Source organism: Aricia agestis, chromosome Z (assembly GCF_905147365.1).
Source record: "Aricia agestis chromosome Z, ilAriAges1.1, whole genome shotgun sequence".
NCBI classification, from domain to species: domain Eukaryota; kingdom Metazoa; phylum Arthropoda; class Insecta; order Lepidoptera; family Lycaenidae; genus Aricia; species Aricia agestis.
Window position 1 is genome coordinate 9,540,834 of NC_056428.1, and position 26,187 is coordinate 9,567,020.

A 26,187-nucleotide genomic window follows, 5' to 3' on the forward strand; every position below is an offset into this window, starting at 1 on the left:
ATCGTTACGTACCGGTATTTTCATAATGGTAGCCAAATAACGGTATTTTTTTTATCGATATCTAGTGTATATAATATAAAGTACTGACTTATTAAATAACGTAAAAAGAAATAACAATCGAAAAAAAAACGAAACTTAAATGTGCAATGATACCACCTCTTATAGAAAGATGTTGGGCAAGCGTTAGCGCGATGTAAGAGACGCACGGCGCCATCTAGTATGAATTTTTGGAACTAACTTAATTTGAACAAATTTTCGTATTTTCACCCCCTTACAACCCTTTTTTCCAGTAAAAAAGTAGCCTATGTCCTACTTACATAGTCCTGTGTGGTGTGTAAGGCTATCAGTTCATGTCGTGCAATATTTATCAACAACGTGCCATAGCATAGCTGTACCAATAACAATACGTTTAATCACTGATCTACCATTCCCCCTCAATTTTTGCAAAGCAATAACAAAGTTGTGTCATGGTTAATATTACCATTTATTTTTTTTGTCAGAGCGAGACATCTAAGGATCCCCCCCCCCCAACTTAAAAAAAATACAATTTATTGAGTACTTTGTGAATGTCTAGTGCCTATCTGTATTTAAGCAAAATATGGCAGAATAACCACATTTGTTAAATGGGAGTGCGTTACTTCCAGGCATACACAGGCATTTCAAACATAAAAATACTTTTAAATTGTCGTTTGGTCTGTTTGCTAACGCGGGACAATTTCGGCCTCGCAGGGGACAGCGGGACAGACTGCCTGAAAGCGGGACTGTCCCGCCTAAAGCGGGACGTATGGTCACGTTAGTCATGCTAGACAATTACAGAATACGCTATGACAATAAACACTGTATACACACACACCCAAGGGGGTGTGTGTGTATACACACCCCCTTGGGGGTTTTTATTAGTTTTATAAGCAAGAAGTTTTTATTAGTAAGGACTAATAAAAACTTCTTACCCATCCGTGTAACGCATGAATAGTTATACATGGTCACACACCTTACACAGGGTTTATACAGAACTCTACTAATAATAATCAAATGATAATGACATTTATGACTATAAACTCAAAGGAAAACTCAGGAAAAAAAATTAATTGTTTATTAACTTAAAAATTTGTTATAAAAAAATTCTGAACTTTTTATGTTCGCTGTTTTTGTATTTTTGTTTCAGAAAAATAATATAAAAAAGATCAGAATTTTTTTATACTTAACAAATTTTTAAGTTTATAAACAATGAAATTGTTGATAAAAAAATTTATTTCTGTTACCATATTGAGGACGTTCAATCATGATTTTTAAGAGGAATTTTTTTGCTCAACTAATAATTTAAACAAAAGAAATGTTAAAAAAACGATTATAAACAATTAAATATTGTTATTAAGAAATAATTTTGTTTCTAAAAATCATAATATTTTAAACAGAAGAGAAAAAAAATTTAAAGCATCGAAATAGTCAAGTTGTTTATAAATTTATTAGAAAATGGCGGAAAAAAAAATTTTTAGTTAATACATGGCTTTCATTGATATAAACAATTACGTGATAATAAATGAAACAAAAAAAATTTTTGACAAAATTACTTGGATTTCTAGTTTTTTGTTCAAGTTAAAAAAATATTATAAACGAAGTATTAAATTTTTTTAAACTTTTATGGCGTGATCTTGTTAAGTATGTTTATATCAAGGGCTCCATGAAGTGATAAATTTTTAAGAAAATTATTTAAACATTTTTTTAAAGTACAATGAGGACGGAAGTTCGAAAAAAAAACGTTAGTTAACATTTGTCTAATTTCATGAAAAATTAATTTTAAGTTAAATTTCCAACGGGAGCAAATTCTTTGAAGTGTTCAGAATACACCATAAGTTTTTGAAAATTTTAAATTAATATTTAATACCTTTAAAAAAAAATCAGTGTTACGTGCTCGGTTTTGAAGCCGCGCGCGCTACCTAAAAATGCCGCGCGGAGGCTTACTTTCAGCGTTTAAATTAATATTATAAATAATAGAGATAGAATTCCGGGAAACATCAGTTTTTTTATGGAAATTTCCTCTTCTTTAAGAATCTTTATTTAAAATATCTTAAATGTTAATAGTTTCGGAGTTCTTAACAAAAAACGTAATACCTTTTTTTCAACCTAATTTGCTTATAACTTTTGAAATTTTTTGTGTGCTAATACACGCTTCCGATACATTTTTCTAGACGTCTTCCCGAATCTAATGAGGTATCGCACGTATTTTTATGACCCTTATCTCGATATTTCGCCATTCTCAACTTATCGCTTAGACTAGTAGCCTATGTTACTCGTAAATAATGTAGCTTTCGAATGGTGAAATAATTTTTAAAATCGGACCAGTAGTTCCTGAGATTAGCGCGTTCAAACAAACAAACTCTTCCCAATTACAATATTAGTATAGATAATAATTGACTCAGAACTCAGAAGTATTTACGTTACGTTGTCCACCTATACTACTATAGAACTAACGAAGCCTCAAAAGACAAAATATAAAGGAGATAGAAAATGAGTACTGTTCTCTTTTACTGTTGGATAGCTCATTTATCGAGGAAGGCTATAGGCTATATTTTATCACGCTAAGTATAATATGAGCGAAGAAATAGAGGAACATGTGGAAAAAACGGGGGGAAATTATTTGAAAGGGCTTATTTGAACGCGCTAATCTCAGGAACTACTGGTCCGATTTGAAAAATTCTTTCAGTATTAGATAACCCATTGATTGAGAAAGGTTATAAGCTATATTTGATCACGCTAAAATTAATAGAAGTGAAGAAATAGAGGAAAATGTGGAAAAAACGGGGGAAATTATATGAGGGCCTATTTGAACGCGCTAATCTCAGGAACTACTTATTCAATGTGAAAAATTCTTTCAATGTTAGATAGCCCATTCATCGAGGTAGGCTATAGGCTATATTTTATCACGCTAAGACTAATAGGAGCGAAGAAGTAGAGGAAAATGTGGTAAAAACGGGGGAAATTATATGGAATTGCTTATTATCTTATGAACTACTGGAGCAATTTTATGTTATTTGGCAAACATGAAGAATAGACCACGTGAAGGGACATAGGCTATTTTTTGCTGCAAAATGTCCGGTTGCATGAAATTCCTAAATTACGCAATATAAAATCGTAGGAAAGTCAATTCTGTCTATTGAATATATTTTGTACTTACAATTAATAATACTTGGGATGTGATCTACTATGCTAACGCGGACGAAGTCGCGGGTAACAATCCATACATGACTCTTAAGCTTTAATACTTGAAGGTGGTTATTTTTAGCATTACCGTTGAATACATATTAGCAGCACTGATATTGTAAGCGTCTCGTCTCTCGACGTTCCTCGCAGAAAAGGAGCACACCTTATTTCATGTGGTAACTTAAAACTCCCATAATATATCAAGCAAGTAAGGAGTGTATATTGCAGTACTGATTACATTTATATTTTAATCGAATTTAATTATTGTTTCATTGTTAACGTTGTTAATACTATTTTTATTCAATTGATACCATTTCATTAAGTACATAACTAACTCAAAGCCTTTTGTAGGTATGTTAAACAAATATGCAGTCGAAACTCATACTGTTCTTGTAAAGTTACAAACATAAAAATCTTTTCTGTTATTTAATAAATTTTCAGTTTATAGTTTTCCCTGCCCAAAGGATGAAAACGGGACCCTATTATTAATAAGTCTTCGCTGTCTGTCCGTCGTCCATCCGTATGTCACCAGGCTGGATCTCGAGAACCGCAATAGCTAGATAGTTGCAATTTTCACAAAATATGTATTTCTGGTGTCGTTATAAAAGCTAATAGTCCAATTAAAATAAAATAAATTATTAATATACAGCATGCCTCATACAACAAACACGATTTTCTCCCGGTTTTTGCTCTATATCTATAATGGTAACAGTACGGTTTTTGAAAATTTCAGAAAATACTCAACTGTATTTTAACTTTAATAATTAATAAATAAACGTATTATTTACGGGGGGCTCCCATACAAATTAAAATTAACGGTACGGAACCCTATGTACGCCAGCCCGACTCGCACTTGGCTGGTTTTATAATTTTTCCTTTCATTGTGGATAAAGACCTATCCGGGTACCAAATTTCAAGGTTCTAAGTCTGCTAGAAGTACCTTAGAATTTTGATGATCTGTGAGTCAGTGAGTGACAAAATGCAGTAACTTTGACCATCCGTAACTATTAAACTATTTATCGAAATTTCATGTAATTTGGAGGTTAAGCTAGTTTTAATACTTGCTCCTACCGACCGAAAAAGGGGGTGTGAAATAGCTGCGAACAGCTTCGCGAAAAGTATGGTACGACCGTGCCTTTGCTAAAAAGCTTGGCTGGGGCACTGCCGTGCCCCTAGATTTAATTCAGTTGGAAGTTTTAAATTGTTACTGGGGACACTGGAAAATGATGGGATTGATTAATTATATCACCACAATAATTTATTTTTTCGTTCTATTTGAATTAAGTTTTTAATTAAGTAATCAAAATAAAGTACAAATGGACACTCATTCAGTTACTTTATAAAAAAATACCAATAATGGTCAAAGTTTTTTATAAATTAATTATTGAAATGGAGGACATGCCAAAATGGCTGTTGTATTATATTTTAAAAACTCCCCAGCTTACAGAGATAGAAAGGATTTAATACTTTGATTTGATGGTCCTAAAATATGGATTGTTCAATTTTTAGGACAATGTTACTCTTAAATTATATAACTACTAGCGACCCGCCCCGGCTTCGCACGGGTATAAAATATATTATAGCCTATGTCACTCACTGAAGAAATGATTAAAGTCGATTCAGTAGTTTTTAATTATCGTGGCCCGCATTTGTCGGTACCGCCGCAGCTAAGCTACGTCCCGCGATTTTTAAATCTGTGATATCTTTGAAAATATTTATTAAGATCTATATTAAATCAATAATGTATTTAAAGTATTTAATTAAATGAGGATTATTGCGGTATTGGTTAAAATCGCTTCGAAAATTAGCCATTATTTGAAGTTAAAAGTAAATGACAAAAAATGTTATTGTGGTCGTGATTGTGGTATATCCTTTTAAGAGACCATCGCGGAGTTTTCTGTAGACCTTTTCATAGTGTACAATACTTAGTACATTATTTTGATAAATCTCGTAGGGTTCAGCCTGCGGAAAAAAAATGTAATTATTTACGACATCACATTAGAAACCCCAAAATTAACAGTATTTCTCCAATATTTAATGAATGTTATTATACTTAGCATTTCTCTTGAATCACTATCTATAAAAGAAAGCCGCATCAGAATCCGTTGCGTAGTTTTAAAGATTAAAGGGAATAAAGGGACATGAGGGAAAAAAGCGACTTCTATACATATGATTATAAAACAAAGTCGCTTTTTTCCCTCATGTCCCTTTGTTCCCTTTAATCTTTAAACTACGCAACGGATTTTGATGATTCTCTCAGTTTAGATTATAGATAGCCCATTTATCGAGGAAGGCTATAGTCTATATTTTATCACGCTAAGACTAATACGAGCGAAGAAATAGAGGAAAATGTGGAAAAAACGGGGAAAATTATTTGAAAGGGCTAACTTGAACGCGATAATCTCAGGAACTACTGGTCCGATTTGAAAAATTCTTTTAGTGTTAGATAGCCCATTTATTGAAGAAGGCTATAGGCTATATTTTATCACGCTAAGACTAATAGGAGAATGTGGGAATGGGGGAAACTATTTGTAAGGGCTTATCTCGCGAACTACTGGAGCATTTTTTATGTTATTTGGCACAGATAAGAAGTAGACTACGTGAAGGATCATAGACTATCGATTTTAATCATTTTTTTAGTGGCTATATATTTTATACACGTGCGACGCCGAGGCGGGTCGCTAGTTGTTTTATAATATGTAGTGTTTAGTGTGTTTATAATACCTATCAATATACAAAAAATCAGGTCATTAGGCTTCCGTTATAGGGTTCTGTAATCAACAAAACTTGGTTGACTATAACTGAACCCTAGTAATCGAGTCGAAATCGAAAGCGAATAGCGAGAAAAATGTTTCTCGCTATTCGCTTTCGCGCTACACTACTGGACTTTTTTATGGTTTTTTATGCTTACCTACATTTTTGACAATGAGTTATTAGGGTTAATTCAGACCGCAACTTGTACTAATATGTATTCTGTGCCGCAACGCGACGCGAAGATGCATTTCTAAATTTGTATGGATTTAGAAATGCATCTTCATTTGACAGATTTCAATTGCGTGAGACGTCTTGCACGTTGCGGTCTGAATTGAACACGAGGATAGTAACTGTCTTGGGGGGTGAGCCAAAAATCTTTTCGTTTTCGCTTCGTTATAGAATCGCCGATGAAAATTTATGGAATTGACATAAGCGTTCATTAATATGACGTTGACGTTCGACTCGTCTTATGTCAATTCCATACATTTTGATCGGCGATTCTATAACGAAGCGAACGGCCAGGTTTGGAACCCTAATTTTGCAATTCACTCAAGCAGAATCGAAAAAATTAAAAAAAAGTTAACGCTAGCGAAACCGCGGGCAAAAACTCGTTTTAATATAGAACTATAAGGATGCTTTGACGCGTAGATGAATTGTGCTTTTATGCCTAACCGTACAATTTTAGGTAGCTTCTCACGGTCGCGTACCGTTCACCACGCACAGCCGATGACGTCGACGACGGGTTCTTCCAACAGTGTGTGTCGTCTGTGTAGATCTTTCCAAACCTTAATTTTCAAATTTAAGAGGTTGTAGCACAAAGTCAGATGCAGCAACGAGTCGCCATAGGCCTGTGAGGGACGGACGAGACTCCACCCACGTTGTGTCGTGCGAGTGGATGGGTCCGGCCGTGGCACTTACAATAATCTTTTAGTACTTGGATGACATTGTCACTCGGGCGTAAGTGTCTCAACCATAAAGTTAATATACCTAGCGGAATAGAGAAACAAAGGCCTGAGCAAGACAGATGTCACTATCAGTAACACTGCGTGCGTTTTTGACGTCCAGTCGGCACGTGCCGCACGTTGACAATTTAATCTCATAGAAATCATGTTCAATCATGCTTGTGTAAGTGTATACGTACACATATTTTTACATACAGATGAAAACCAATTTCGGTTCCGTTTGACAGCTCGAGATTGTTGCTCTATTCCGCTAGGTATATTAACTTTATGGTCTCAACTTTGTACCGACCGCAACCGCTGTCTATAATACGGCGGCTTTCTGAGGCCACGCGCCAAAGCGGCAGTGTAAGCCTGTAACTCGAAATAATCGTTGGTCCATAGTTTATCTTCGCAATTGACGTCGCCCCCCACGGACCGGGCACATGTATAGATAAGCGAGTCACTCGATATTCGCGAGGCAAAAAGCAAGGTCACCGTATTTGTCTCCTAGATGTTATCGCCGCAAGTTGCAGATCGATAGTAAAATCTTCCATTAAAATCTCGTGTTATTATGTTATTTCTATTGTCGTTTGCATCATTTAAAAGAAAGTCTAGCCACCTTTAAGTGTTTTTTTAGGGATCGGAGCAGCCACATTCTTTTATAGCTGCCTTCACATAACGTCGCAAGCAGTGAAGGCGCTCTAAGTGCTCAATGCGTTTATATTTAGTCGCTTATTTCTGGACCTACCTTTATCCCTGTGGAAATTTGGTGGAATGTATGTAGTTCCTTGTTCTATTTTCCTATATATCCTGGTGGGTATAGCGGCAAGCTCCTATATTATATTATACGGGTATACGTTAGTTTCAGAGGCTTCAATGGCCCTAATCCTGAATGGATTGTGTTTGGGCTCATGTATTCTTACTTTTAATTAATTTCGTTGCAGATCCTTTAAGCTTTAGCATATCCCTGAAGGCATCACTACATAGTTTTTTTGGTAGTTATTTTAGTTGCACCTGATTGCTCCAGTTGCTCCAAGATCCAACCATTTCTTATTGGTCAAAGCGGCGATCTTTTCTTGGTTGTCGCGCGGAGTAGTGATCGAATTCGAGTTAAATTTGGCATCGTGGATCAGATTCCTGGCAAGCCGATTGCCTGTAAAAAAATATTTGAGCAGGTACAATTTTGTCCAAAAACAGTCGCAGAATACCGCACATTAAGTTGTGTTTTCATACTAATAATAGTGTTAAACAAACCCCTGAAAACTTATTTGCGTATTATGTCATGTGTGTTATGTAGTAAAGTAAAAAGCAAGTAAACATACATGACCTAAGCAGTATACTGTTTGCACACACGGTCCTACATTCGAATACTATCTTTGACGAAACAAAAACACGGTATCTCTTGTACACACCACCTTGGCGCTTTCGGCTGTTTAGATATCGAGGCTGCGAACCGCGGAAAAGCACCTGACATATCTTTTGTCTCACACGTCCAAAGTGATTTCGATATGTCACATCTCGCTCTAGCGCTTTTCGTTGCTCTTTCGCGGCTTGCAGCGTCGCGTCGTCGAGCAAACAGCTGCAGGGGTATTTTCACAACGCTACGCGGTATCACATGTGTTTGCCCACCTAATCTCCTCGCAATGAAAATGTTAATGCCGTTTTAATATCTGAAGCCATTTTACGGTAGAGTGATAGAAAAAAATCGAGAATTTCTACATTCGCCTCAAATATTTTTATAAGAACGTTCAACAAATATGATAAGCGCATCGTACGCACGTCAGCGGCACAAATAATAGCATTGTTGGTGGCTGAATATGTGGGTGTGTCCCCAGATACAGTATGCTGATTTGTAACACACATCTCATATTTTCGTGGTGATATCTCGAAACTGGAAAACAAGATGTTATTTGTTATGAAATGGAAGCCCTCGTGTTGTTTTCAGATAAGTGATATTTTCCACGACTTATCTTGTTTCCAATCGAATTATTTCCAGATATCTGTTTACTCGTAACGGCCGAGGTCTATAATTAAAGTATTATCACTAGGACGAAAATTTTAAAATGTATACCAAGACATAGCCCCAGCAGAGTTAAACAAAACATAATGTTTTGCATGGCTCTACATTTTCCTCCTTTAAAAAATTGAACATTGATAATCTCGGTTTTAAGTTTTTAACCCATCGATCCCCAAGCGGCAGCCGGCTGCCGCATAACAATTGAAAATCTATTATGTCTGCGATGCCCACGATGGAGGTGGTACATAAACATATATCTTCTAAATGTTTAATGGATAACCAAAAATCCTACAATTGTTCTATATTGATAACGTTTAAATATCAAGTCTACGTCGCGCTACTTTGAGACAGCTTACGGAAGCTTCGTGCAGGATTTTGGCAAATATCCGATAAGATTATTGCAGGAAAGATGTTATTGGACAATGCAACGAGTTATCAGCTGTATCAGATACGAGTAAGCGGCCTTGCACCTGCGCCCATTGGCTGAGCTGGTCGTTGGTGTGGCTCGCTCGACCAGTCGCGATGCAGTGTGGGTGGAGCGAAAAATATAAACTTTTTTGTAGAGATGTGCCGATCATGACTTTGGCCGACTAGCCGACTAGCCGATTAGTCTGCTACAAAGAAGCCGACTAATCGGCCGACTAGTCGGCCAAGCCGATCATGGTTGCGGAAGTTTCCGTAACGCTTTTTACTGCTGTTTCGCGTCGCACACGCCGCGCCGCCTGCAAACGTGTCGAATCGTGTTAAAAGTATGTTTACTTCGCGTACGTTACTTTATTTTGTTTAGCTATGAATTATGATACAGTTGATAGTTTCCATTAAACATTTCATGTACATGAAATCTCGATTCATTAAAATTATATTTACAAAAATAATTTCATTACTAGCAAGAAATACTGATTGAGTGTGTTCTGAACACATTATAAATAAAAATCAAGGTTTTTCTTTAATATAATTTCAATAATAGCAAAAAAGTAAAAAGCCGGCGCTTTTTGCCGACTATTCGCCGACTAGTCGCCGACTACAAAATTGGCCGGATAGTCGGCTTTACCGACTAGTCGGCACATCTCTACTTTTTTGCAATAACAATCAATGAGAGTATGTTTTGCCATACTTTTAAAATGCCTATAATGATTGGGTTGAGGTTCTTTTTATGAAATGGGTCACCTGATGGAAAGCAACATCCGTCGGCCATGGACACTCGTAGCATCAGAAGAGCTGCAGGTGCATTGCCAGCCTTTTAAGAGGGAATAGTAATAATAATAATATCTGACACATTCACGCCACTTTCACTCGCCAATCATTCCAAACAAATCAAAATCACTTCCAAGCGTAGCTTCCAAGCAAGAAAAAATAGATGCATGGTCCCAGAAATCATAAATGTGGACAAGATAGCATCAAACGCATGGTTGAGGCGTGGTGAACTGTTTCTTGAAACAGAGGGGTTCATGATTGCTATCCAAGATCAGGTCATCGACACCAAGAACTACAGGAAACACATCATACGAAGTACTGGAGCAGGCAGTGACCATTGTCGACATTGTCACAAACAGCCCGAAACAATCCGGAGCTTGTTCATCCATCACACAAACAGACTACAAACACAGACACGACCGTCGACCAGGTAGTAGCACACCAGACACTCGCACACAAATACAATCTCATTACAGATAAAATGCCATACTATAAATACACACCACAAACCATACTTGACTCACCTGACTACAAACTATACTGGGACAGGACGATACTGACAGACAAGACCGTTCATTGTAACAGACCTGACATAACTCTACATGACAAAATAAATAGGACCGTTTATCTGATTGACATAGCCATACCAAATACACACAACCTCACATCCACACATACAAACAAATTGACTAAATATACTGACCTAGTAATCGAATTGAAATCGCAATGCCTTTCCATTAACGTTGTTAAGACCATACCTATCGTCATCTCTATTCTCTAGTACTGGTATACCTGAAAACACTACAAAGGGCAATTAATACAGCTATGACAAAACATAGAAAGCATCATCCTAGAGCATGTGTACAAATATTAACTTTACCTAAAATAGAAGGCTAAAATAGAGGCTTTATTGATATCTCCAATTTACATAATAATCAGTTGTCACTTTTGAGAACATACTTCCACAATCACTCATCACTATCACCACTACATAACGCCGTTTGCGAAGCCGATACATTTACTCCACTTTCACTTGCCAATCACTCCAAACACATAAAAATCATCACTAACCAAGAAAAAATAGACGCATGGATGCACAAGTCCCTACATTGACGCCATCGTACAGACTTAGCTGACACAAACGTGGATAAAACAGCATCAAATGCATGGCTAAGACGCGGTGAGCTATTTCCGGAAACGGAAGGTTTCATGATGGCGATCCAAGACCAGGTTATTGACACTAAAAATTACAGGAAATATATCATTCGGGCATCAAACACAAATAGTGACCATTGCCGACACTGCCACAAACATCCCGAAACCATTCAACACATAACAGGCGCTTGTTCTTCCATAACACAGACAGACTACAAACACAGACACGACCAAGTAGCAGCAATCATACACCAGACACTCGCACTCAAACACAACCTCATTACAGACAGCACCCTATACTACAAGTACACACCACAAACTCTCGAACAAACCGTTACGATATAATCAAACAACATAAATATTCATACCGATTCCACTGAAACTCAGAAAATTGAAAACATCTTTACAGAAATGTTAATAAAGTATTCTGGTACTGACCCAACTCTTAGACCTATTATCCCAAAACTTCATGTAACGCACAACATAATTAAAACTGTTAATGTACTCAATAACTTAATTGCAAAATATTTAGGAGGAAAAGAGTCCCCTGGCCTAGATGAAATCCACATAGCCATATACAGCGCAGCTATAACAGCTGCAACTCTACACAACAAAATAAAAAACCGACCTGAAAATACATACACAAATAAAACAATAGATCACAGCAACCCAAAATGGCAACAAAGAATTGAAAACAGAATTAAGAATTTACGCAAGGAAATAGGACAATTAACTCAATATCTCGCAGGCAACCTCTCCCCAAGAAAACAGCAAAAAGTAAACCCAAAAAATCTCTCCAACGCGCAACTATTAGACCTCTTAGATAACTTCAAACAAAAACTTCAAGCCCAATCAAAACGATTGCGGCGGCTTAAAATCAGCAACTCGCGAAGAAAATATATTCCATAGTAATGATAGAGTATTTTATCAGAACCTTACTAATGAAAATGTTAAAATCACACAACCACCTGATATGGATGAAATTAAAAGCTTCTGGGAAAATCTGTGGTCAAAATCCGTCCATCATAACACGCAAATTTCTTGGCTCGATTCGGAAACACAGGAATGTGAAAATTTAACCCCTATGCCTGAAATTATAATCAACAAAGACGATGTCACCTTCGCAATAAAGAAAACTCTAAATTGGAAAGCCCCGGGACCGGATAAAATACAAAACTACTGGATAAAATATTTTACAGCAACGCATCAATATATCCATACTATAATATTATAAATGCGAAAGTATCTCTGTCTGTCTGTCTGTCTCGCTTTCACGCCAAAACTACTGAACCGATTGCAATGAAATTTTGTACATAGTTATTCTAGAGTCTGAGAAAGGACGTAGGCTACATTTTGATGTGGGAAACTATCTTATTTCCATGAAAATATCGATGAAAATTAATTCGCATTGCGCGTGGCTAGCGCTTATCCCGGGGGTCCTGGGTTCGAGTCCCGCAGGCGGAACAAAAAGTTTTCAATGTTCCTGGGTATTGGATGTGTATTAAAATAATATTTCAAAAATTTTAAATATATTTTATGTATAATATTATAAAAATTGAATGAAAAATGCAATGAACATTTTAGTTCTAATACGATTCAACAGATGGCGTTTTATTTTTTACTTCATTGTAACATAGAACTACTCATACTTATTAGTTATTATGTTTTTGTTTATAGTTTTTAATACGTTAGAATATTATGTTTTAAATATTATCACTTGGTATAATAATAATCAATCTATCTTATCTTATAGAACTCCTACTGCATTTCTAAGGAGTTCGAGTGTACCGTGTTGGCCTATATTCCATCCAGAAAATATATCAATGCAATCAACATTTTAATTCTAATATATGAAAACAGATGGCGTTTTATTACCGGATTTTATTATTATAAAAAGGGTTGTAAGGGAGTGAAAATACAAAAATTTGTTCAAATTAAGTTAGTTCCGAAAATTCATACTAGATGGCGCCGTGCGTCTCTTACATCGCGCTAACGCTTGCCCAACATCTTTCTATAAGAGGTGGTATTATCATACATTCGAGTTTCGATTTTTTACGATTGTTATTTCTTTTTTACGTTATTTAATAAGTCAGTACTTTATATTATATACAGTGACGTTACCTTAAACCTATCAATGATAAATAGTTTATGGGTAAAGTTGTGTAATTAGGGGGCCAAATAAGCTTTAAAATTTGGCATAAAATATAAAGTTTAATTTTAATAAATGAAATACTATGTGCACACTGCACAGCTGTTTTGATTTAATTACCCCATCAAAATACCGTCCGATAACCTGCCTTCCGACCATATACAAATTGCTGACATCTATATTAACACAAAAACATAATTCACATATTACACTGAATAAAATTATACCGGAAGAACAGAAAGGGTGCGCCAAAGGGTCTAAAGGTTGTAAAGAACAATTAATTATAGATGCTGAGATACATAATCACGTTAAACAAAACCATAAAGACCTATACTACTCATTTATCGAATTTCAAAAGGCTTTTGATAGTGTACCTCATTCCTGGTTAATACAAGTTTTGAAAATATATAAAGTCGATTCTAAATTAATTCAGTTGCTACAAAATTTAATGTTTACTTGGTCCACTAAGCTTCATTTAAGAACCGTTGATACTACCCTCTGTACATCCCCCATCAAAATCAACCGCGGTATATTCCAAGGAGACTCACTTAGTCCTTTATGGTTTTGTTTAGCTCTCAATCCTCTCACCAATCTTCTTAATAAATGCCAAGGTTATACAATAGACAAGATAAACAAAATTAAACTAACACACTTACTATATATGGACGACATAAAAATCTATGCCAAAGATAGGCAACAACTGGAACAGCTCATTAGACTAACAGAAAAATTCAGTACAGATATAAAAATGACACTCGGGACCGATAAATGTAAGATCAACTGTATCCTCAAAGGCAAGCACGCACAAACATAACCTCATAATCTTGAATTATAATAAGATGTAATAGACAGTATGCAAGAGAAAGACACATAAATATTTAGGATATATACAGAGTACAGCTATTAATCATAAAGATATTAAGAATATTCTAAAATCTAAATATAAACTAAGACTAAATAAAATACTATCTACACAACTGTCAGGGAGAAATAAAATTAAAGATATTAATACATACGCCGTACCAATACTTACATACTCATTCGGGATAATAAAATGGACAGACACGGAACTCGAAGCTCTTAACATCGCAACACGAACCGCAAGCTATAAACATAATATACATCATATCCATTCAGCAATAAATTGAGAGATTTACGCTTAAAAGAAAATTAGGTGGACGTGGCGTCATAGATATGAAAAATCTGCACTACAATCAAATATACAACTTAAGAACATACTTTTTAACTAAGGCCCATACAAGTCAATTACATAAAGCATTAATAAATTTTTCTCATTCAGGTACACCTTTAAAACTTAATAATAATCAGTTTGATCCACTACATTTAATCGTAAAAGACAATGATAAAATAATAAAATGGAAAAGTAAAGCGCTACATGGCAAATTCCCACATCAAATAGAACAGGATGCATCCTTCAGCTGGCTAACAAAAGGTAACATATATAGTGAAACGGAAGGTTTTCTTATAGCAATACAGGATCAAATAATCAAGACACGTAAATATTCTAAATATATATTAAAAGAAAATATAGAAACCGACAAATGCAGACTATGCCACCAAATAACCGAAACCATAGACCATATCACTGGAGGATGTAGTGCTCTGGCCAGCAAAGAATATACACACCGTCACGATAATTTAGCCAAACAAGTACACCAACTTCTAGCAATAAAGTATAACCTTATAGAAACCCATACACCATATTATAAGTACAAACCTCCTTTCCAAATGTCCTTGAAAACAGCTCGGTTAAACTTTACTGGGATCGCGACATTGTCACAGACCGAACCATCCTCAGCAATAGACCAGATATTACTCTCACTATAAAATCTGAAAAGACTACTTACCTTACAGACATCGCCGTCCCCAACACCAATAACCTAAAACAAAAGCATAATGAAAAATTACTAAAACACATTCCCCTCGCAGATGAGATTAAGCAAATGTGGCGTCAGAATACTGTTAAAATAGTACCTGTTGTTATATCCTCAACCGGCGTCATCCCCAAAACTCTACATTCTGCCTTGAAAACAATAAATCTACATAAAAATACATACATACAAATGCAAAAATCAATCGTCATTGACACCTGTTCTATAGTCCGTCGTTTCCTTAACCCATCTTCATCTTTCACCACACATCAATCATAATTCTTAACGTGAATCAGGTTACTTGGCATTAGCCCGTACCTGGATCATTTATCCGGCAAACAGCCGAGACTCAAATACGTTTTAACATAATAATAATAGTAAACTCAGAAGCACAGCGCAAGCGATGTTTGACGCTGGTTTTCTGTGGGAACGTGGTGTTTTTCCGGTCGGGCCGGCCCATTCGTGCCGAAGCATGGCTCTTCCACGTCTGAGGTTTCCTTTTCGTGTGCAAAATGTGATGATACTTCCAAATTCACTATAATCACTATCTATTTTTTGTTTGGTTTGCATCTTAAATAAGCTTCTAAGCTCCTCTTGCGTTATCTGCAAGCTGTTGCTGGCTAATAGAGAATAATTTAGATGTTCACTTAAAATTTTCCGGCTTCAATGTAGTAGATGAAAAAATTCCATGACCAGCAATTATCTCATATCATAGTAAAAATAATTGTATCATATTGGGCGACGTCGTGACAGCCGTTCGATGATAAGAGGTCACCCTTTGACACGCACGTCAGAGCCCGCAGGGCTACATTTTTACAAGATTTTCCTCGTTCTCTTAGGGTCTCTTGGTGAATGAAAAATCCATGAGATTCTGAAAAGATAAATAATTGTCTGCCCTGGAGTCTTCTTGTAATGGTGGTAGATATGCCTCTAAAATACCTCAGGTATTGTACTAAACAATATTCTGCAAGCAGTCAAACGTTGGCAAAGTAGATACCGTGGTGTTGAATTCTTATTATCTCTGTCTTTCCGAAATTTCGATCTGTCTTTCCAAACCAAGGTGAAAAAGGTGGACTGCTTTCTTTGCACGATCCTAAATCTGAAAATGATGTTGCTAGTAGATGGAAACAGAATTAATCTAATTTATATGATCGTCAACAAATGAACCATAAATATCATTGGAGCTATCTGTCATAGAACAGTCGCTGGGGGCAATCGAAAACAAGTATGTACTGTACGTACGTCAGTGCGCTGCCGAATACTATCATAATCTTGTTCGCTCCTTAAAAACAAGTATATCATTAATAATAATAAATATGTTTTTATAACATAAGTTATTGTAGCATTATCAAATAAGATTTAAAGCATCGCGACATCTGGGCGTTACTTTGACGTAATATCGTGTGACAGATATCGCTCGTATATATACTGACGTCTTCGATGCCGCACACTATTTTGTACATCACTTATCTAAGCTCCTTACCTTGAAGCTCCGCACTCGCCGCTCCGCGCGAAAATTAATATAAATCGCAAATTAAAATCAAAATGTGCTGCTATAGAAGTAACGGAATGTGTGACCTCTGCAGGGATTTCCAGTTGTCGGTGTTGCAAAGTAAGCCGCGTGTTCTAGTGTTCTTTTTTTAAATTTGAAAATTCGAAAAACGAGGTTTTGTTAAAAAAGTTATGTATTAAAGGAGGTTTTCGTTTAAAAAGGAACTTTCTTTTGTAACCTGCCAGTGTTTAACCGAATGCGTTGTCAACAGATCTATTCAAGACCATCACAAGCGCTGCACCCAAGAGCGAGTCTTTCGGTTTCGGCGTCCAGGACGACTTTTCCACCTTGTACCCCCCCTCCCCGCCGGAGATCAAGCCCAGCCAGGCCGAGCTCGCCAAGGACATTCTGCAGCAGCTAGAAAATGAATGCAAACAAGGTAAGAGAAGAGAATATTTATTTGCTTAGTAAAATCCATTTGTATTATACAAAGTTTATATTATACAAAAGAATAAAGGTTTGTTTTTAAGTAGTAAGTAAAACATTTTCTTTATGACTAATTATTTTATGCTTAATCTCCAATATAATGAAGTATGCAACAATAAATAAAAGATTTAGTCATGTATTATTTAATAATATTAACAGAAATATATTATAACCAATGTTAAAAAGGTTTATTAAAATCAGAATACTGCTTAAAACCCATCAATCCCCAAGCGGCAGCCGGCTGCCGCATAACAATTGAAAATCTATTGTGTCTGGCGTCTGCGATACCCACGACGTGCTACAAGCTCTTAAGTTCAATTTTGTAGTACTTGAAATATGTATTTTGAAACAACATTAAGTAAGTATATTTTTTTTATTAAAATCGCTATGAAATGTACCAAATAAATAAGGACATAATTGTATCTATACACAACCATATGAGTTGTGACATTGGTGACTCTGACATGGTAGTGATGATGATGATGATGATGATGATTAATATAATTTGCATAGTAGCATATGCATTCAGTTCTTAAAACAACGCCTAAACTCCCAAACTTGTATCTATAAGGAATCCAGAGTTCTCTTAGTATCTTCGGAACCATAGTATACCTCGGTGCAAAATCTTGCGTTTATATATTGCGGTAGCATATTTATATATGCTTAGCATGATTCTCATAAAACCAAAATCACCATATGTTTCCATATAAATTTCGAGGAGTTCCCTCGCTTACTCCTGGTTCCCATCATCAGGTTACCACTTTTGTGAAAATGGGACTAAATTGGAGTAAAACCTAATACAACAAAACAAAAATTTCGAAAATCGGTTCACAAACGGCGGAGTAGTGGTCGAACATACAAAAAAAAATATCCACAGCCGAATATAATATAACCTCCCCGTCTTTTGGAAGTCGTAATTTGTAACTTATTAAACTTCTACGTATTATAGTTGTAAGAATGAATAAAAATAAATAAATTAACTCAAGTCAGATGTTACAATCTCTACCGTGCAAAATATCTAAGCTAACTCTGTTATTGAGAAAAATATTTTTTGCGTCTTAGAAATTCGTACGTAATAATTGATTGATATCTATTATCGTAGTAGTTGGCAATAATTTAATTATCGTATAATTATTTTACTAGTTATTTTTATATGCGAATCCATACTAATATTATAATATGCGAATGTGTGTCTGTCTGTCCGTTTGTCTGTCTGTCTGTTACCGCTCAAACCGCTGAACCGATTTTGCTGTAATTTGGCATGGAGTACTTTGAGTCTCGGGAAAGAACATAGTATAGTTTTTATCCCGGAAAAATGTAGGGTTCCTGCGCGATAAACTAATTTTGGCGCAACGGAATTGCGGGCGTCCGCGTCATCTAGTCTTGTATTATTACGTTATTATTACAGAACGTAGGCAACGAGAGACTTAAGTAGCAGTCAAGTTTAATATTTCCGAGGTTTCTTTCTATCTGTTTCCTCGTTAAAAAAAGTGATTAAGAAATGGCATAATTTTCTATGGAGCATAATGTTTTTTAATATTCAAAGTAGGAAATCAAATAAGATAATAACCACCAGGAAACTCGTCCGAAGGTTAATTTTACGCCACTTTTCCTTGAAATATCTTTGGCTTATGTGAAAGGGCTTCGGCCAGCCCTCCGGCTAAAGTACGAAGGTCCGAACCTTCGTGTATTTGGTACCATGAATAATTATTGATGTATAATTATTTAAAAATTAACAACGTGTCATATTATTCTTAGGCCCACTTTCTGCCAGCAGGAGTCAGCGCTTAAAGAAATTTGATAATGATTAAACTTTAATTTAACGAAGAGTTTGATAGATAATGTGTGAAGCTTATGTCAAAATTCTCATTCAATTACAGTTAAGAGGATACAACAGGGGCTAGAGAAATGAAAAAAAAAGTACGTGTAATATCTATAGCTGTCTCCCTTACCTCAAGCCTATACCGCAGAACGCGATAGAGACAACTGCAGAAAATCCAGAAAATCAACGATTCGTTGTCCCCTGATTCCTTCTCCAAAACTTAACCGATTTAAGTACTTTTTTCATTAAAGATTAAAAAAAGGCTTGAGCTGTGTTCCTATGTTTTGCTTTTTTTGTATAATCTAGCCAAATCTGTTTTCTGGACGTTTGAACACAGCGGAAAATCTGGCCATTTTTTTGGGTTTTTGAACGTTCATTAATAATTAAATTATGAAAAAAAAGAAAACATAGGGACATTGTATTAGTGGCCGTAGATATTCAGGAAAAAAATTATAACTCTACTAGTATTATCCAGGGAGGAAACAGGGGACAACGTTTGAATGGAAAAAAGGGCGGTGTGGAATCCTCTTAAGGTACAAGTTGGAAGCCGGCAGCATGAGGCGGCAGTAGACGACGTGTCGTCTCGACACTACTGGTTTCTATGTATTTCTATGAACAAGTGTCGCTAGCTGCGGAGGGTATTTCATAGAAATACATACAAACGAGTAGTGTCGTTGCGACACGTCGTCTGCGGTTGCTTCATGTCACCCGCTGCCAACCGGCACCTTTTAGTAATCAATATTCGCCTCTGAGTGCGGCAGTTTGATCGTTAATTATTAATTAAATATCACGTTACCTCTTTCGTTCCTGGTATTCATGAAAGAGAGAGCATGATTTTTAAACAGTACAATAAATTGCACGCAAATGGGTATTATTTATTGGTGTATTTACAAGCCCACAATAATTAATGTTGTTTACTCTAATTTCTGTATCAGAAATTGATACAAAAAGGAAAAATCCCTTCTAGTATCACTATTTTTACCCGACTACGGCGAAGCAAAAAGGAGGGTTATGATTTTGACCTGTTTGTGTGTATGTATGTATGTGGGTATGGATGTTCATCTGTTCCCTCGTAACTTTAAAACTACTTATCTCATTTGGACAAATGAGGTGTCGTTAGAAGGCTCTTGATTGTCCGCTGGTTATAGGCTACATGACATCACGTTAAATTGACTGTAGCGACTAGCACCATCTAGGGGACTGAAAGTAAAGAACAAAAAAAATATATTTTCCCTGACAGTGTCGTGTGAGGTATCAAAAGAAAGAGCTTTATTAGTACATTTCAAATATTATTTAAAAATTATTAGCTATTTCTCACGGGTTTGCGAGCAATCACCTGATAATTGCAAGAATTCATAAATCACTTCAATACAATATCTATACATACATATTATAATAAAATCGGGATCGGAGGGGGGGATGGGAATAGGAAGATAGGAAGGGGGGATCGAGGGGGTATGAGAGGGGAGGGGTCGGAGGTAAATGTTGCTTTAAATATCAAAATGGTGTGGAGGGCTTCGCCCCTGGCCTGTAAAAAACGTCCCCCTTCTGGAAGTGTTATCGCGTCGTTATTGTTGAGTTTTGATTCTCCTTTTTTAGGAACAAAGTTATAAATTAAAGGTGAAATTATTGTACCCTAAACTAAACATACACTTTTTGACTATCATTTAATTACCTATATGGAGGGCTTGGCCCTCAGTCGCATCTTTGTGATTAGGTCCCGTTTTTACCCTTTGAGATGCTTTGAGTAAGGGACCATAAAAAGGACATAAAATATCCATCTCCTTTAAAATTATTATACTATGCTAACGCGGACTAAGTCGCGGGCAACAGGTAGTGAAATAGTCAATAACTATTCATATTTTGCTCACTAGAACCAAATAAATTGTAAAACATCCTCATGATCCTCGATCATTTCAGGAGTTGGATAGGTTAAGATCGAGTGAATCTTAGCCCCAAAATAATTGAAACAAAAATAAAGTTTAAAAAACTAAAACCCGACTACTAAAACACGCTCTAAAAAGTACGAAACAAGAAAACAGTTTATAGGGATATGGAAATGTTTAAAGGATAGCCGTGGTCGTATGCCACCTATAACGAGAGCAAAACAGATTCATTATAGAATGTTATTATAATAAAGGGCATACATACGACCACGGCTATCTTTAAACATTTCCATATCCCTATAAACTGTTTTCTTGTTTCGTACTATTTAGAGCGTGTTTTAGTATTTTAAACTTTATTTTTTATACAAATAGGTAGCAGTACATAGCTAAGGAAATAATAGTAAATATTCAGTATACGTTCGCAATGGAGCACATATTTTGTTCAACATTGGCCATCGTGGGGATGCCGTAAAGCTGCCTTTCACAATAGTCCATGCTGGCCCACTACAATACATAGCTAAGGAAATAATAGTAAATATTCAGTATACGTTCGCAATGGAGCACATATTTTGTTCATCATTGGCCATCGTGGGGATGCCGTAAAGCTGCCTTTCACAATAGTCCATGCTGGCCCACTACAACTTACAAGCCATCGCCATCGTGGTGCATGGATGACGGACGATGGTCATGTCAGTATCGTGTGTCTACAGAATGGCAATGATCTACAGTGGGCCAGCATGGAACGTTGTCGCCTGTAACGCCTCCGTGATCCAGTGGTTTAGAGCGTGGCTCTTAACTCGAAGGTCGAAGGTTCAATTCCCGCGTTGGAAACATGTTATTTCCAAGTTTGTTTATGACAATGCGACTGATCACCTGATTGTCTGATAAGTCAGATCATCCATGCGTCGAATGGGCATGTAAAAAGTCGGTCCAGCGCCTGATCTCTCGCCAGTCATATCGGTCTTCCGTCCCACTGGGTTATGAGAGTAAGGAATAGAGAGTGCTGAGGAACAAGTGGCCCTATAAAAAATACTCCTGCATAACAGCGGGGCTAAAATGGTCGCTTTGGAGAATCATAATATGAATAATAATATGATTCATTTTTTTAAACCGCAAAATGCAAGCCTGCTTGCAATTCATGTCTAGTAATTCGCACTAATTTGACATTTGTCAGTTTGACAGTTTAGACAATTCATTTTCTGAATTGATTGAGAGGAATTACTAAATATGGCCATTTTAGCCCCGTTCGATGAAACCGGCCATCGTTACCGAAACCGGTGTGGGGAGTTATTATTATGGACCATTGTGAAGAGGCACCTTTAGATATTGAGATGTGCATAAAAGTGCAAGTCGCGTTGGTTTATCTAGAGTCTAGACTAATTAGTAATTAGTAACGATGTTGAGGACACACCCCTGATCCGCGGAATAGTGTCATGAACAGGCCACATGATTCACTTATCGCATACGTTTTGTTTCGATAAATATTGTGTTTACACTTTACAGACACTAAAACATCACGTAGGTAATTAATAAGCTAAATGTTATCGATGTTATTTTTGAACATCATGTTGCTTTATTAAGTTTCATGTAATAATTATAAAATATGTGTGTGATGATGACTATTTCAATATCACTGTGAATACTTTAATGACTGTGTTGAAATTGCTGAGCGGCTGAGTTCGTGATGGTTTTTGATCATATAAATTGAAAATTATTCCAGCTTGCGTTTTACTGAAGTAGATTTAGTTTCAAAGTTTTTCAATTTTATTGAAGTTTAATTTTGTTGTGCTGAGAAAAAGCTTTATTTTATAGCTTTAAAAAATGTTTTACGATAAAACAACGTATGTCGGGACTTGGGAGATTATTTTCACGAGAGATCGCCCAATGGTCGAAATTCGACTTTAATTTCAACGACAATAGGACTACTACGTTTAATTTGTAAAAAAATATTGATTTTATCATAATATTATATTTTTTTCAACTCTCGTCGCTGGGACTCAGCTGATCTCAGACTGGCCGTGTAAGCATTGTCTAATAAAAAAAACTATAATCCATTTTCAATTTGTCAACTGGTTGTCAACAGACTTCAAACATAAATAAAAGAGTATAATTCGTATATATAGGTTTGTCACTTAAAAATCTGTCATTTCTCATGTGTGTGTGTTGTAGTGTGTGTAATGTTTTATTTGTTAAAAAAATGTATAATAAAAGCATAATTTCAAAATAATATTAGTTCGATGCACTCCTTCACCATATAAACTATAACTGTGCAAATTTAATGCACCTACGTGTCCCCATTTTTCGTAAAAAGGGTTACAAAGTTTGTCGTCCGCGTATTAATATTATGATACTTATAAATTAAATAATATCGATAATCGAAGTTACGCTAATGTAAAATTACAAGAACGCAAAATATGAGCAATTGATAGAGATATATTTTAAGCGTAAACGTACATGGGAAGTTTCTTTTTTACCGACAATCAATGCCGCAAATTAACCATAAATATATTTCATATAAGCTATGGGCAAATTATAGCGTAGGTATGCTTGAACTAATCTATATACAAATTTTGGAAGCTTAAGAGCTTAAGAGGGCGACTAACCCCAAAAATCAAACATCGTCCTTCTCTCTTCACACTCACGCCCGTCTTTCATATGCCAGGTGAAAAAGAACGACGCGGATTCATCGCCAAATTAGTTTTTTCTCAATAACTCGATAAATATGCAACATTTTAAAAATCCGCTAGGTCGATCTCTCAATGATAGAATTTTATACAATGTGTTAAAATATTAACTTAGTTCAATGCACGGTTACGGCAATAAATGAAAAATTCGTGAAAATTAGATGCATCTTTGTGATTTTTTTCTATCGAGAAAATTTTAAGATATCATGTTATTGCTCAGATCGAATTCTCGGAAATATAATGTAGTATCAAATTTTAGAAAATGAAACAATTCGGGGCTTATTTTCAACATAAAAATGATTTAAAAAATCGACATTTTAGGGTTAGTCGCCCCCTTAAATCACTCCTCTGTTGGCAAAATAATAGAATCCCTGTTTTTATAGGGGTCTTTTTGATTGATTATTATTCTGAGTTGTAAAAGTTGACCAATCGTGTTATGCTATGGGTAATTCAAAGATGATGAATACTGACAATGAACTTTAATTTCTTAGCTTTAGTCATTGTTGAGAAAAATCGATTTCGTTACAACCAAATTATCAAGGCGTCACCTTAATAACTCTGAAACTATTAACATTTAAGAAATTAAATGTAAATAGTTTTTTGTGTGCTAATACACGCTTCCGATACCTTTTTAAGACGTCATTCCGGATCTAATGAGCTATCGCACGTATTTTGAAGAGCCTTATCTCTTTATTTCGCCATTTTCAACTTATCACTTAGACTATTTGTTTAGAAAAATGTAATTCAAATTTTTGCCTCGTTTTTGTAGATTTCAAAAACATATTATAGTGTATCGAAGTATTACTTGTAATTTTTGTTTTATTTTAAAACGAGCTTTTGCCCGCGGCTCCACTCGCGTTAGCAAGTATTATTATATACAAACTTTCATCCCCTATTTTGAATCCTTGGGGGTAGAATTGATCAAAATCCTTTCTTAGCGGATGCCTACGTCACAACATCTACCTACATGCCAAATTTCAGCCCGATCGGTCCAGTGGTTTTGGCTGTGCGTTGATAGATCACCATGTCAGTCAGTCACCTTTGAGTTTTATATACAATGTGTCCCAACACCGGTGTCCGATCCTTTAATGTCATGATCTATGGAATATTTTATCGACAAATTGGCTCTCAACTTTTTTTTTCTCTCTCACGGTTGTAAAATGGCAGCCATTTTAGTTTTTCTCGGGCTTTCACACTAATCTGACCAGTACTTCTCATGTAAATATCCTATGAAGATAAAAAAGGTCTCATTTGATAGCTAAACTTATGGACTACGCTTACACAGGCATTAGATTATAAATTTCGTGGAATTAAACATAGAAAAACCAATAACTAAGAAAAAATGTATTTTTAATTAATGGCTTTTTGTGAAAAATCTAGCGCATTAATCTGGTTCTTTTTTGTATGTTAGTGTTAACAGCTTGTTAAAATGTCATGTCTTCTCTTTCATTCACAAGAAAAATGAAAGAGGTAACGTGATACTAATTCGAGCGTTAACTTTAACAGTCGTTGGTGAAATTGGGGCTTAGCGTGATAAAATATTACCTATAGCCTTTCTCTATAAATGGGCTATCTAACACTGAAATAATTTTTCAAATCGGACGGACCAGTAGTTCCTGAGATAAGCGCGTTCAGGTTAGCCCTTTCAAATAATTTCCCCCGTTTTTTCCACATTTTCCTCTATTTCTTCGCTCCTATTAGTCTTAGCGTGACAAAATATAACCTTCCTCGATAAATGGGCTATCTAACACTGAAAGGATCATCAAAATCCGTTGAGTAGTTTTAAAGATTAATGGGAACAAAGGGACATGAGGGAAAAAAAGCGAATTTGTTTTGTAATATTATGTATAGATTAACCTATCAATATACAAAAAATCTGCTGGTTAGGGTTCCGTTTTAGGAACGGATTAAAAACGGATTTTCTTTCTTACAAGATTTTTCGCAGATAAAAATGGTGTTTGTCTTATCAAAATGAAGCTTTTTTTTAAATTGCTTGATAGTAATGAAAAAAAAATTGTTCTAGGGCTCCATGACTTTAAGCTCTACATTAATAAGCTCTTAGCTTTAAGGTTTTGATTGAAAGCGCAATGAAGGTCGTTTACAATAATATAAATGTAGAGCAAGAATAAAAGTATTATATAGTCTTTGTTTACCATTATATTCTGGTATAAGTAAGTAAATTAAAAGATGTCTAGGAAAATAATTTTTCATCATACCAGCACCGAAAGTTTAATGACATTAATATTTAAAAATAATTCGGGGTTTCCTTCCTGAGGCTATAATTCCAGAACGCACGAACCGATTTCCAAGGTTTTGCATTCGTTGGAAAGGTCTCGGGCTGCGTGAGGTCTATAGAAAAAATTTCAGAAAAAACTTCAAGAGAAATGCAGAACCCCCCCCCCCCCCCCCCCCCTCATACGAAATAAAACAACAAATTAATTTCGGCTCGGGTGACAAAAGCGTCGGTTGAAGTGTCATGCTATCCTCCCGTGGCGCGTATAGAACTGTTCTGTA

At 35.8% G+C, this 26,187-nt stretch overlaps 1 protein-coding gene and 1 long non-coding RNA gene across 2 annotated transcripts in view; both read left to right on the forward strand.

The window, feature by feature from the left end:
* The window catches only part of LOC121738584 (activating transcription factor of chaperone), a 53,916-nt gene that overhangs the window by 17,993 nt on the left and 9,736 nt on the right, over positions 1-26,187 (forward strand). Inside the window, exon 4 of the mRNA XM_042130744.1 lies at positions 17,067-17,234. Coding sequence (XP_041986678.1) covers positions 17,067-17,234 — 168 coding nt within the window. The remainder of the gene's footprint in view (positions 1-17,066; positions 17,235-26,187) is intronic.
* Positions 714-9,108, forward strand: LOC121738586. The gene is made up of 3 exons (XR_006037307.1): positions 714-796; positions 3,643-3,648; positions 9,097-9,108. It is a non-coding gene; the product is annotated as an uncharacterized LOC121738586 (long non-coding RNA).